The sequence below is a fragment of the Orcinus orca genome, chromosome 13 (assembly GCF_937001465.1).
Source record: "Orcinus orca chromosome 13, mOrcOrc1.1, whole genome shotgun sequence".
Classification (NCBI taxonomy): Eukaryota; Metazoa; Chordata; class Mammalia; order Artiodactyla; family Delphinidae; genus Orcinus; species Orcinus orca.
Genome location: NC_064571.1, coordinates 53,177,069 through 53,190,538, shown reverse-complemented (window position 1 = coordinate 53,190,538; position 13,470 = coordinate 53,177,069). Strand labels below are relative to the sequence as shown.

General features: G+C 40.8%; 1 protein-coding gene across 2 annotated transcripts in view; it reads right to left on the bottom strand.

The window, feature by feature from the left end:
* Positions 1 to 13,470, bottom strand: part of STPG4 (sperm-tail PG-rich repeat containing 4) — a 43,404-nt gene extending 29,934 nt beyond the window's left edge. The window contains exons 1-3 of one of the 2 annotated variants that reach the window (XM_049695751.1): positions 13,059 to 13,470; positions 11,173 to 11,229; positions 9,775 to 10,032 (exon numbers count right to left, since the gene is read on the bottom strand). In XM_049695751.1, coding sequence (XP_049551708.1) covers positions 9,775 to 10,032; positions 11,173 to 11,229; positions 13,059 to 13,094 — 351 coding nt within the window. In that variant the 5' untranslated portion in view covers positions 13,095 to 13,470. The remainder of the gene's footprint in view (positions 1 to 9,774; positions 10,033 to 11,172; positions 11,230 to 13,058) is intronic. The other variant, XM_049695750.1, reaches the window with a different exon arrangement.

Below are 13,470 nucleotides of genomic sequence, written 5' to 3'. Positions count from 1 at the left end.
ATAGTGGAGCCACCCAGGTAGTTTGCAATGTTTCACAACGGGAAGAGAGACAGTCTCTTCTACGGTGGATTTTTCAGTCCATTAGAAATCCTATCAGGATACTCATAAGATGAATGCAGCCAAAAGACTGTCAGGTACAATATTTTTAGGTACTACTGGTGGAAATTTCATCCAGTGTGTCTTCTTTGAGAAATGGCCTCTTGCTTCACGTGGAAGTATCAGTGACTCACCACCCAGACATCTTTATGGTCTGAGAAATAGACAGCATTGGACTCTCTCAAAAAGATGCCTGCCTAATGGTACCAATGATGTTGTTCTTACCAGCATCCTGTAATTTTCATCGGCTCCAGAAACTATGTGAGTCCCAGTCCCTGAGATGTCTTCTGTATCCGTCTTTCAGATTCACTTTCATTTACCATTCTCTTCACAAATTTACTTGTGACAATCACTGCTCTGCCTTGCAGTTGCTCTATGAGAGTTCATCCTCAAATAATACCTGCTAAATGAGCCAACTTTGAGCACCATTTTTTTTTCTTTATTTTTGAGGTACGGGGGCCTCTCACTGTTGTGGCCTCTCCCGTTGCGGAGCACAGGCTCCAGACGCGCAGGCTCAGTGGCCATGGCTCATGGGCCCAGCCGCTCCGTGGCATGTGGGATCCTCCCGGACCGGGGCACGAACCCGTGTCCCCTGCATCGGCAGGCGGACTCTCAACCACTGCGCCACCAGGGAAGCCCATGAGCACCATTTTTGTTTTCATTTAATTGCATGATGAATTGTTCCATCTTATCTATGCTTTGCTCTTCATTATTCTAACACTTAAGTCTTCGGTTCCCTGAAGTATTACCTGCCAGCCCCCTCCTAGGCACAAAATTTCTCTCTGTTGACACCTTGCTCAATGAAAAACCATCCTGTTGAAAATTCATTCTTTCAGCCATTATTTTACCATGGAGCACTTTGCAAATAACCATGTCTTCAGAGATACTTGATCACAGCTATGAACACAGCTAACAAAAACCAATGAACCGGTTAGATTTTCTCAACCGTCATCTCCCAATCAGCTGTTCAAGGACGTCTTTTGAACACATTGAAATGGATCCTTGGATTCATTCTCTGAGTTAATAGAGGTGCCATTCCAACCTGCCTACCTCCTTTTGACCTAAAACAGATATTGGGAGGTGGGGAGGGGTGGGCAGAATCACCACATTTGTATCTTTTCACATAAGTTTCATCTTCTAAGACAATGCTGAAGCTAATCTAGACAGAAGTTTGAGGCAATTTTAAATTTTGTTTAATTGTGCTTTTCATTGAAATGTCTCTAGCCTAGGAAGTGAATAAGTTTTAAAATGGAAAATGAAAAGAAATAATAGCAAAAATATTAGTTGGAAAATTTTTTGATTTCTACAAATGAACATGAATGAAAAGACTATTACTTGCACACTGAAAACAAGTCAAATCTATAGAAAGAAAAAAAAATTAAAGGTAAGTCTCTTTGCCCCCTACCTAACCTCTGCTTCCTTAATGGAAACCACTGTTAATGATTGCTTAAGTATCACCCGAGAAAACAAGTATGCATTTAACATCGTATATATATTTATTTTTATTTTTACAAATGGGATTATGCTGTAAATATTGGTCTGTTCCTTGAGTTTTTTCATTTAATAATATATCTTGGAGGTGTTGCCATACCAACACAGATAGATATACCTCATTATTTTTAATGGTAGCACAGCATTGTATGGTTGTAGCATTATATAACTAGCCCTCTAGTTAGATAAATTTATGAACAATGCTGCAGTATTTTATATAAATATCTCACTGTACTTTCATAAGACTATTTGTAGGAACTATTGAGCTTGCGTGCCTCAAGGAGAGAGCCTGTGTGCCACAAACTATAGAGCCCAGGTGTGCCTGGAGCCGGTGTGCCACAACTAGAGAGAGAAAAAAAAAACCCACGCCACAACTAGAGAGAAGACGACATACCACAACTAGAGAAGCCCACACGCAGCAGTGAAAGATCCCGCATGCTGCAACTTAGACCTGACGCAGCCAAAAAAATAAAGAAATTAAATAAATAAAATTAATATATTTTTTAAAAAGACCATTTTTAGGGTAAAGTCCTCACAGTGGAATGGTCCCTATGTGCATTTAAAATATGAACAAGAATCGTCAAACCACCCTCCAAAATACTTGCAACAATTTGTATGCATACAGAATATCTCTTTCTGTACTCCCTTTGCCAATATAATGGGTATCATCCAACTTAAATTGTTGATCATCTGACAGGCAAAAAATTGTGTCTACCTGCTTTTGTTCTTTTGTAATTATTTAATAATTAGTGGAAGCCAAGCATCACTTGATGTTTTTTAGCAACTGGTATATCTCTTTGTGAATTGCTAGCTCGTATCATTTGTTCATTTTTATTTGCATTTCTCTGATCATTAGCAATGTTGAACATCTTTTCATGTGTCTGCTGGCCATCTGTATGTCTTCTTTGGAAAAATGTCTATTCAGGTCTTCTACCATTTTTAATTGTCTTGGTTTTGGGTTTTTTTTTTTTTTTTATATTGCGTTGTGTGAACTGTTTATCTATTTTATATACTAACACCTTCCTTATTGGTTATATCATTTGCAAATATTTTCTCCCACTTAGTAGGTTGTCTTTTCATTTTGTTGATGGTTTCCTTTGCTGTGCAAAAGCTTTTAAATTTAATTAGGTCCCATTTGTTTATTTTTGCTTTAGTTTCCTTTGCCTCAGGAGACATATCCAAAAAAATATTGCAGCAATTTATGTCAGAGAATGTTCTGCCTATGTTTTGTTCTAGAAGTTTTATGGTTTCTGGTCTTACATTTAGGTCTTTAATCCATTGAGCTTATTTTTGTATATGATGTGGGAAAATGTTCTAATTTCATTCTTTCAGATGTAGCTGCCCAGTTTTCCCAGCAGCACTTACTGACGAGACAGTCTTTTCCCCATTGTATATTCTTGCCTCCTTTGTCATAGCTTAACTGACCGTAAGTGCGTGGGTTTGCTTCTGGGCTCTCTATTCTGTTCCATTAATCTATGTGTCTGTTTTTGTGCCAGTACCATGCTGTTTTGCTCACTATAGCTTTGTAGTATAGTCTGAAGTCAGGGAGAGTCATAATTCCAGCTTCGTTCTTTTATCTCAAGATTGCTTTGGCTATTCAGGGTCTTCTGTGGTTCCGTATAAATTTTAAGATTATTTGTTCTAGTTATATGAAAAATGTCATGGGTATTTTCATAGGGATTACATTAAATCTGTAGATTTCTTTGGGAAGTATGGACGTTTTAACCATACTAACTCTTCCAAGCCATGAATGTGAAATATCTTTCCATCTCTTTGTATCACTTTCAATTTTGTTTCATCAGTATTTTATAGTTTTCAGAGTATAGGCCTTTCACCTCCTTGGTTAAGTTTATTCCTAGGTATTTTATTATTTTTGCTGTGATTTTAACTGAGATTGTCTTCTTGCTTTCTCTTTCATTATTAGAGTATAGAAAAGCAACAGATTTCTGTATATTAATCTTGTACCCTGCAACTTCACCAAATTCATTTAGAACTAATAGTTTTTTTTTGATGCCTCTGCTCATTTTTAAACCAGAATGTCCATTTCAATTGCATTATAAGAGAGCATGACTCATTTTTACCCTTTGATGCAAGAGTGTTGAAGCCATGCAGTTAGTGGTCGGTGTTTCTTGAAACTCCCTTGCGGCTTCACTACCTGATAGCACTCTACTCTTCTGCATTGGCTGACCTTGGCCAGTACTGACTCATTGCCTACAGACTGGGGCAGAGTCACTATCTTCTCCTCGCCCTGTTCATTGTAGGGAAACTCTGGCACTGACTTATTTGACTTTGGGTTGCTCTGAAACTCCCCTACCATGTTGATTTCAAGCTTAGGCTTTAAACTTTCCCATTTAAATCACTGGATCCAGGTTTCCAGTTGAAAACATAAACAGTGCATTTTAAATGGTCCTGGACTTATACTCTGCAAGGTGGAGTGGCACTAGGGCACAATTTTTCTGTGGGGCATTTTTGGCAATGCATCTCAGAAGACTTAGCCATCTACATGCCTGTTCCTCAACAACTCCACTCTCTGACTAAAAGCAGGAAATGACTGAATATGCAGTATTAGTATTAGGTTATGTCCTTACAGTAGAATACTATGCAGCTATTTAAAATGATGTAGAGAATACATGATGGTGTGGAAAAGATTCACAATATACTTCCAAGGGAAAAAAGAGTTCTGCTTTCTGCTAATGGCAGGCTAGGTTATTTGGATGATGAAACTTCGCACTGCAGACAACTACTAGAAATGAGAGTTGAAATATTAAAAATAGACAAGAGCTTTTAAAAAGATATGAAATTGATGACAATAAGGAATATAAACCCCCCAAACCAAGAGATAGCAAGAAACCAGACAGGCAAATGGCCCAGTTTTGCTCAGAGGATGTATGCTGGTCCAGACTAAACTCAGCAGAGGAACAGAGCTGGGTTTGAGTGAACTTCAGAGCCCTAGAAGGATCCAGAAGCCAAAGCCTGGACCATCAATGTCGCTGATTTAATGGAAGTCCTACCAACAGGAGTTGGAGGCCCTAAAAGGGGACTTCCTGAAAGCAAACCTACCACCTCACCCCAATGCTAGGGACTGCAAAAAGAGTTGTCTTGGTGCTAAGGAGAACTGGGAGAGGGGGAAGAAACACATCCTTGAGACACTGTAACCGTGGGCTGGTTCCTTTCATGGATTCAGTCCAAATGCCCATCACTAGAGTGATCCAAGAATACATAAGCAGTGTATTTCAAGTGGCACCAAACTGGTAGCTCCCCTAAGTATTAGCAGAACCAAAAGCAAACCTTCTCTGAAGGAAAAAGGCTTTCATCTTAGGGAATTCATGAAAACAACCTTTCAGTGGGAACGAGCAACACACAGTCAAAGGTAATCACACATCCAAGGAACCAAAACGAGTAAGGCCGAGTCAGATTTCAGAAATGTAAGCAATCATTAATTCGTTCATGCATTCAACAAATATTAACCATCAGACACTGTTCTAGAGGCAAAGATGTAGCACTGAACAAAGTGGGTAAGTATTCATGTCCTCATGAAGCTTCACTCTCACGGAAGGAGGCAGACAACAAATAATAAATGCAAAGTGCAAATAAATTATATAGTATATTGAGGGCTCTAGGTGCTATGGAAACCATGAAAGAGCAGGGTAGGAAGGTCAGAAGTGTCAGGTGGCCAATTTAAATGAGGCTCATTGAGAAGGTGACACTTGAACAAAGACTTGAAGGAGAGGGGATAAGCCACGCAGATGTCTGGGATAAGAGCATATGAAGGAACATCCAGTGCAAAGACCCTGAGGTCAGAGTGGGAGTAGCAAATTCAAGAAGCAGCCAGGATGAGGCCAGTGGGGCAGGATGAGAGTGAGGGGTGACACAAGAGATGAGGTCACAAATGAAGCCTATCCACCATCAACCTGTTGGCCCTGAAAACAGCCACTCAGAGATCACACCGACTATCACAAAGCTGAACCCGGAGGTTCTCAATCAGGAGTGTTTTTTTGGTTTTTGGTTCCCCCCTTCTTCAGGGGACACTTGGACAATGTCTGGAGACAGTTTCAGTTGTTACAACGGGGAGGGGGGGATTGCTAATTGGCATCTAATTATCCTGAAATGCTGCTAAACATCCTACAAAGCACTGAACCGCCTCCTACCACAGAGAATTATCCTGACCCAAGAGTCAGTAGTGCCAAGGGTGAGAAACCCTAAATTTCGACATAAAATGGAGAAGTCAAAAAGGCAGTTGGATATACAAGTCTGGAGTTCAACAGAGAAGGCTGGGCAGGAGATATACATTCAGAAATTATAAACAAATAACTGGTGTTCAAAGCCTTGAGACTGAATCAGATCAGCGGGGAGTGAGTGTAGATGGGGAAGAAGTGTTGTGTGCCTGGCGTTCCAACAGGAAGAGGGCAGGGAAGAGGGGCTGAATCGGCCAAAAGGCTGAGAAGAGGAAAACAAGAATGAAGATTGAGGAGGAGGTGTCAGGGGTTTGGAAAGAGGGGAGATGTGAGAGAAAGCTACCCTGGAGAATGGGAGAGTAAACAGACTAGGGAAGTCCATTCTGGGCCCACAGGAGGTGAAGAATTTAAAATGAGACTAGTCATTTGGTTACACAGATGCAGGTTCAAAGTTCGAAGAGAGATTTGACCAGGGTTGTGGCTTTGCCAAACAAGTAAGATGAGCCATCAGGGGCCAGGGAATTGAGGGCGTGTGCAGGGAATAACTCTTATGATTAACTTAAGCTTTGAAAGGAAGGAAAGCACTGAAAGTTGAGAGGCAATGAAAGGTGGTAGTATAAGCAGATATGGTAGAGAGTCCCCAGAGAAAGAGAACGAGGCATGGCTTTCCTGACATAAGAGAAGCCATTTTTGGCCTAAGCCATTTTGTGATCTAAACCTGGCCTCGGTAATTAATGATCTTAAGGGAAGTGAGGGAGTGAAGGAACAAAGGAAAAACAGTCAAGGAACAATAGGTCAGCAATAAAACAGAGTCCCAGTTCCTCCTCAAGGGATATACGTTAACAATTGGATATGCGTCTTTGAGTTCTGCAGGAACTAAGGCCTCCACCCAGGTGGAGGATAGGATGATGCTGACCCTCCTGACTTCAATCAACTAAAACTTGGACTCTGTCGACCTTTGCCCTGATCCTACGCTGAATTCTCCTCTGCTCAAGCCCCCTCATGAATATGCATGTACCTTTAGCTTTAGACTTCCCCAATTTTGCTGTTGGGGAGACACTGCTTTGGGAAAGATACCTGTTTTCTCCTAACTCACTGCAAGTAATAAATCCTTCCTCCTCCCTCTCTTTGGCTTAGTTGTATCTTTTGGTTCGACACCCATCAGGAGGCAAACTCATTTTTTGGGCAACAGTGAGATCAATGGATTGTAGACTGGGTGAGAACAGAAAAATTGTTGAGGTTGGGATACTAGAGTGGGTAAGGCAGAAGATCAGGGGACAGTGATCAGAGTGGGATGCGTGCAACTGAAATTAAGGAGGGTAGAAATGATTGGTGTTGAAAAAAATTTAAGGAGTGAGGGCTGAAGTGCAGGAGAGTTCAAGGAACTGAGAAGCCAGATTGTTGGAAAATCATCATCTACGCGTGTACTGAAATTATGACAGGAGTAGTGGAAAAGAGTGACAGGGTGCAAAGGGAGCTAAAATCATCCAGAAATAAGGTGGAGTAACACAGGGGTTACTGGGATGACTGCAACACTGGGAAAAAGCAGGTCATAAAATTATATAATGGAGAGAAAAGTCCCACTTCTGTACATATATTCTAAAATAAAAACATTATTTCTCTAATAAGAAAAAAATTACTGTAAAAGTTGTAGGCCTATACCAAATACTCTTTGGAAAGAGCCAGATATAGATGAGTATGCACACATGCACATTCAAATGTGAATATAAATATAAATATATCTATGCACATATGATTCTTTGATATAGATTCTCCTCTTGAGTTACATGCTTCAGAATAAAGGTGTTAAAAATAGTAAAAACTTTCTTACAAATGAAGGACAGCACTAACAAGGTATAATGTGAATATTCTATTAAAAATCATGACGCTTGAGAATGCTGTTCTATCTTAATAAATAATAATGTATACTGTATCTACCTCGAATTCCAATTATTATTTTACTGAGTTCTGCTATTAAAAAAACAGAACTATGAATTTTTTTCTCCTCCTTCACTTCATACACTTTAATGCAAGCAGGATCATATGCCTAGATAGAACTATAAAGTTTCTAGAAGAAAGCATAGGAGAATATGTGTATAGCCTTAGAATAGGCAGGGATTTCTTTTATTTTTTTAATTAATTTTTATTGGAGTATAGTTGCTTTACCAGAATTATGAATTTTATTGGTCACTAAACAGGGTTACATCTGAATAGCTCTTCTCTCGTGAATATATTATTATATGCCTTTGAAACAGAAAATTAGGAAAACATTTAATTCTTCCAGTTTCTGGAGCTCAAGCCTTTGTGGGAGGTAGGGAGAGAGAGGAGAAGGAAAGAAACAGGAAAAGTATGTTTTCAGAAGGTTTTTATCCATCCCTCTGGGTAAGCCACACTCTTTTGGTCTTTTAAAGCTTTAAATTTTGCCTAATACCAACCATCTATGTTTTCTCCTTTCAGCAGTGGGCCTGGGCCTACCCTTAGAAACCTCTAAAAGCCAGAAGAGAGGAAGCAGAAGAGAAGTAAATGGCGAGGGAGGCTAACGAAGAATGATTTTGTATTGGAGGCGGCCAGAACAATTTCACACGTTGCCTGCTTACCTGACACCAAGTCATAAAAGTCTGATTTAGTGTTTGTATTCAGCCACTGAACTGAACGGGATAAGATTTATCCCATGAACGTTTATCATCCTGTCCTGTCTCAAAGCTATAATTTGCAAAGCTGCAGGAAGGGTTCACGGTTGGATACAACACGTGCTCATCCTGCTGAAGATTCCTTGTCCACCCTACTAACCATACCCCTTCCATTTAATTCAACCTCCTGTGGCAATGCATCTTCTCAGGTTATCACCATATTATTCTGATAAGGTGGTGAAGACTGATACTATTATTAGCTCCTTTATAAATGGGAGATATTAAGGCCCAAAGTCCCAAATAACAAAGTCCAAGTCCCAACTCTGGCCCTTGGGCAGGCCCCAGACAGTGCTCTGCCCCTCCCGTGAAACGCCTCCCTTGGATTCCACCCCCTGAAATCCTGCCCCTCATTCAAGGCCAGAGGCGCAAGGTAGACTGGGAAAAGCACCAAATTGGGGCTCAGAAGCTCTCCGTTAAAAGTACTGCCTCCGCTCTTTATTAGCTATGTGCCTCAGAACCAGTTACTTCATCTCTATTCACCGCAGTTTTCTCATCTGCAAAATGGGGATTAACATCCGTTTTGCCTATCTCGTCACAGAATGCCTGTGACGAACTACTAGGAGAATATATGTGGAAGCTCACAGCAAACCGTTAAGAGTCACACGAATGTCATATGTTATCCAAGGTCCAGCTTGAGTCCTACTCAATCCAGGGAGCCTTCCAGACTTTCAATCCCACCCCCTGGCATTTCCTCTTACACTATTTATCTCTGTACTTGATCTATGGGCTCTTGTGTTGTTATTTAAATATTTCCAAGTCAGGAACATCTTCCCTCAGAAGAGTCTAGCCCAGGGCTATAAGCAAGCAGTTCTCTGTATTCTCAATGTGACGCATGAACCGGTGGAGCTGAGAGTACACCCTGACCCTCCTGGTACCAGGGTGCTCATTTCTACAAGAAATTCTTGCAAAAGCTTCCCTATGGTGTATAGTTATACTCACGCTCTAATAAGAGGACTACTGACTGAAAGGCAAAGTTTTCTCTTTAAAAGAAGAGGGCATACCATATCAATGCTTGAAGAGACCAGAAGCATGGGCCCATCACAGATAAGACCCCAAGTCAGAGGAATCCTGCCAACAGTTCCCAGCGAGGGAAAAAAAATTTCCCCATGCACTCACTTTAGGTTGAGGAGGTCTCACAGGGATACACCTTGCTGGATATATTTGCAAATGAGACAGCCCTTTGTTTGATTTCTGGATGACATAAGGCATTCTACAGGTTTTCAGTTTCTCCTGGGGAAGATACACTCTAAGTATAGAGAATATTTTCCTCAGGGCCTCTTGGTAGCTTTCCCATACAAAGCCAGCTGCTAGTAGTGCTTTACCTGATCTCTGTAAACCAGCGTGCTGGGGTTTGACCGTGGTTTGTCTTTAAACGAGTAGGTGGCCACGTGCTTCTTTAACAAGTCCAAGGAGTCAGGAGGCATGTACTGGGGAAGGTCATTTAGTACCAGATCGTTTCTTTGCAGAAGAGGTGGTTTTTTCCTTCCTTCATTTTTAAAACTGTATGTTGCTATCACTGGATTTGATAGAGATTCTTCAATAAAAGTTTTCAAGTGGTAAGTGCCAGGATTAGGAGTGTTCTGTGGAGAATTGACATCATTTTTAAAGTCAGTGTGTAAACTGGTTAACATCTCTTAAAGCATCATTCTTGCAAAGGTCACTCCTAAGTAGCATTTCTCTTTGTTTTACAGTTTAATAAGATTCTATCAAATAGAGTCAACACTCCCGCCAGAACAATATTTCAAGACAATCACGATGATTTCCTTTCTGAGACAATTGCTAAATTATAGCAAATGGGTTACGGCCATAGCTGAAGTTTTAACTTTTTAAAAAGCAGCTTCAGAGATACTTAAACTTGAGATTCAATTTGACTGTAAATGTCAGGCCTCTCATGAGACCCCTCAGGATAAGCTTCGTGACTAAACAGAAGTTATCCTACTTCTTCTTAGTAGATACCACGTGTTTCTTTCTAGCCCTCAAGTGGGAAGCTAAAGGATAATAACACGAGACTGAGGATGAATTGGCAGAACACATGGCCTAATTAGTCCCATAAGAGGTTTGGTACTTTCAAATCACAGCCACAGTATGGCTGAATGGCCAGACCTGACAGTTTAGTTGCTGCTGCTTTTGTGGCCATCTTCCCACTGAGCACTCAGCTCAGTTCTACCATTAAAATTAGTTCAATTCCAAGGAGGCTTTAGCTCCCGAGGCCCCTCTGTTATAGAAAGGTGTGAACAGAAAATATTTCTGCCATATAGAAACAATGTATCTTGAGAGGCAGATCTTCCAGTCATCTTTCTTTTGTATATTACCGTCTTGTTTTCATACACTGATCATGTTAACAAAAGTTATCATAGACTCTTACTTTTTATCTAAGTAAGATAGCAACCAAAATCAAACACATTTCCAGAATGCATGCTTTTTCTTCCTTGTGTAATCTCACCAAGGTCATAAACTAGGTTGACTTTATCAAGATATCCTGTAAAACACCTGGATTCCTAGGGTTTTTACTTCCAAGCTTTTACTGCATTCAAAATTTAAAGTTAGTTTCTCAGTCATATGCTGATACTAAAATTATAAATATGAAATAAGGCCCATGTAGATTTGAACAACCATTGTTTTCTTAAAATTAAGTATTAGTGACTTAATCAGGTTAGACTGATTATAATACTAATAAGAATGAGAATACTTTGAATAGGAAAGGATGAAAATATACATACTCTTAATGTTATTCTCCACCATCCTTCTCTTTCAAAAGATGACTTCTGGCTTGGTTTCTATTAATAAACATAAAATGTGCTTATTCATTTTAGAAGTGATCCCTGGAAGTTAAATATCACTTATAAAACATGTACTTGAAGAAATGGATACCAGTACCAAACTGGTCAGCCTGAATTAAACTAAAAGCTACATAATGATAAATTTTGCCTGTAATATTTCCTTAAATTACTATTTTATGATCTTAATTGCTTTTTAAACAACTAAATTCCCTTTGGGTAAATTAGAGTAATAAACATCCCCATCTCACAGAGATGTCACGAGAATAATTAGAGGTGACAAAATTTGGTGCTCTTAGGAAGAAAAGAGTTGTATGAACCCAAAATTGTGTTAGTATAATTGTTATTAAGATTTATGGCTCAGGGAGCTCAAGGTAAAAATGTATAGTCATCAAATTAATGGGATATTGGGATACAAATTCCTGGCGATATGGCAAATGTTGAACACTGCCATTTCCTGGATTTACATATGCTATGACTTGGGCTTGAACTCCAGCTCGGCCACTGGCTAGGAGCACTAGATAAGTTAATCCTCATGAACCTCAGCTTCCTCTTAGGAATACAAAAAAAGGCACCAGGCCTGGCATGAAAATAAGGCATTGTAAAACCTGTACCCACAACCAGGGCTCAGTAAGTGGCAGCTTTTATTTTTAACATCTCATCTGTCAAGTTAAGAAGCAGATTATTTTGATATTCTTCAGTTTCCAAGGACGCTCTTGTCTTCCATAGTTACACCCACTCATTATCCCATATTTGTTTCAGCTTCACTGTCAACAGAACACGGTTGTTTAGTTTTTTCCTTTTGTGCTATTTGCAGTAGGTAAAAATCATTAAAATATTGAGTTCTACTTTCATTTAGAATACTTTTGTTATTACTATGAAATATAGATTATCTCAAGCAACAAGGCATTAAAAATAATAAACAATCTAATCAGTCAACAGATAAAATTGATTATTCCTGTCTAGCAACTTATAGCCACTTACAAGTACCCTTGGGTTTTAGTTTTACTGTGAAATATAGGCATTTCTCTAAAAAAGCATTGTTTCATACGCACTGCTAAGTCTGAATTTCTTCCTATACATTCCCTTTATTAGATTTATGTTGAATCTTCTCTGTTGCACATATATAGTCACAGAAATCAAACTTTTTCAGGCAGGTCGAGACAGGTCTCCACCTCTACCTAGGACCAAGGAAATGAGGTGGGAAGAAGAGAGAAGTAAACATGATACATCTAAAGGAAGGTAATGGGCAGCTGCCGTTTTGTTTTGCCCAAGACAGGTGATCTCAACTTCCCCTATCTCCCACTTCCAATTCACTTCAGGGGTGAATCACTTTACACAAGACGGGCTAGACATCCCTTGCCCAAATTTATTTAAAAACTAAACAAAGATACTTTCAAATATTTTATAAACACTAAAGTAGGAAGCAGGGCAAAAACGTGTCCAATAGACTAAGGAAGGACAAACGCATTCTCTCGGCAGAGGGGAAAATGAAAGAAATCTAATTACCCTATTAAAACAGTTGTCCAGTGCAATTAGCAGCAGGTAAGGGGTGGGGGGGAACAACACAGAAAACAAAGGGCGAATGTGAAGGATAAGGGAGAGCGAGGGAAAAGGAGAGCAAACGAAGTGGCACTCAAATACCTATCGGGAAGAAAGGACCGCAGGCGCCGACGTGAAGGTAGGGAGAAGCGGAGTGGCGCCAGAGCCCGGGATTAGAAAGAGGTGGGACTTGGGGCGGAGCTCGGTGAGGGGAACTTTGTTGTGGAGGTGGGAGGGCAGGGAAGGAAGGCGGTACCGAGGCCGCCCCGCCTCCCTTCTTCCCTTACTGCGGCAGAGGCGATGGCCATGATTGGCTGGTCCATTGCTGCCGCCTCGCTCCCTAGGCCGAGGCTGGCGTCCGGTTGCCAGGAGGCGCCTCAGTCCGCCGGTTCCTGAGCGTGCGCGGGGCACCCGCCAGGTTCGCCTCCGGATGCGGGGGAAGGGAGGCGGGCACACGCTTGGAGGGCCCGCAGCAAGCCTCACGCAGAGGAAATGGGTCGAGACCGTCAGGCACATGCGTGGTAAGGAAACCTAAAGAGCGCGGGAGTCGCCAGAGAGCCGTCGGCAACAAGTTTCTGCGCCAAGGGAGGCCTGCAAAGGCTAAAGCGCCCCAGGATCTCCATCGGCCCTTTCCCAAATCACCTCAGGCTTGATACGCATAGATTTAAGGCAAAAATCAACCTCAGCACCCACTTTATT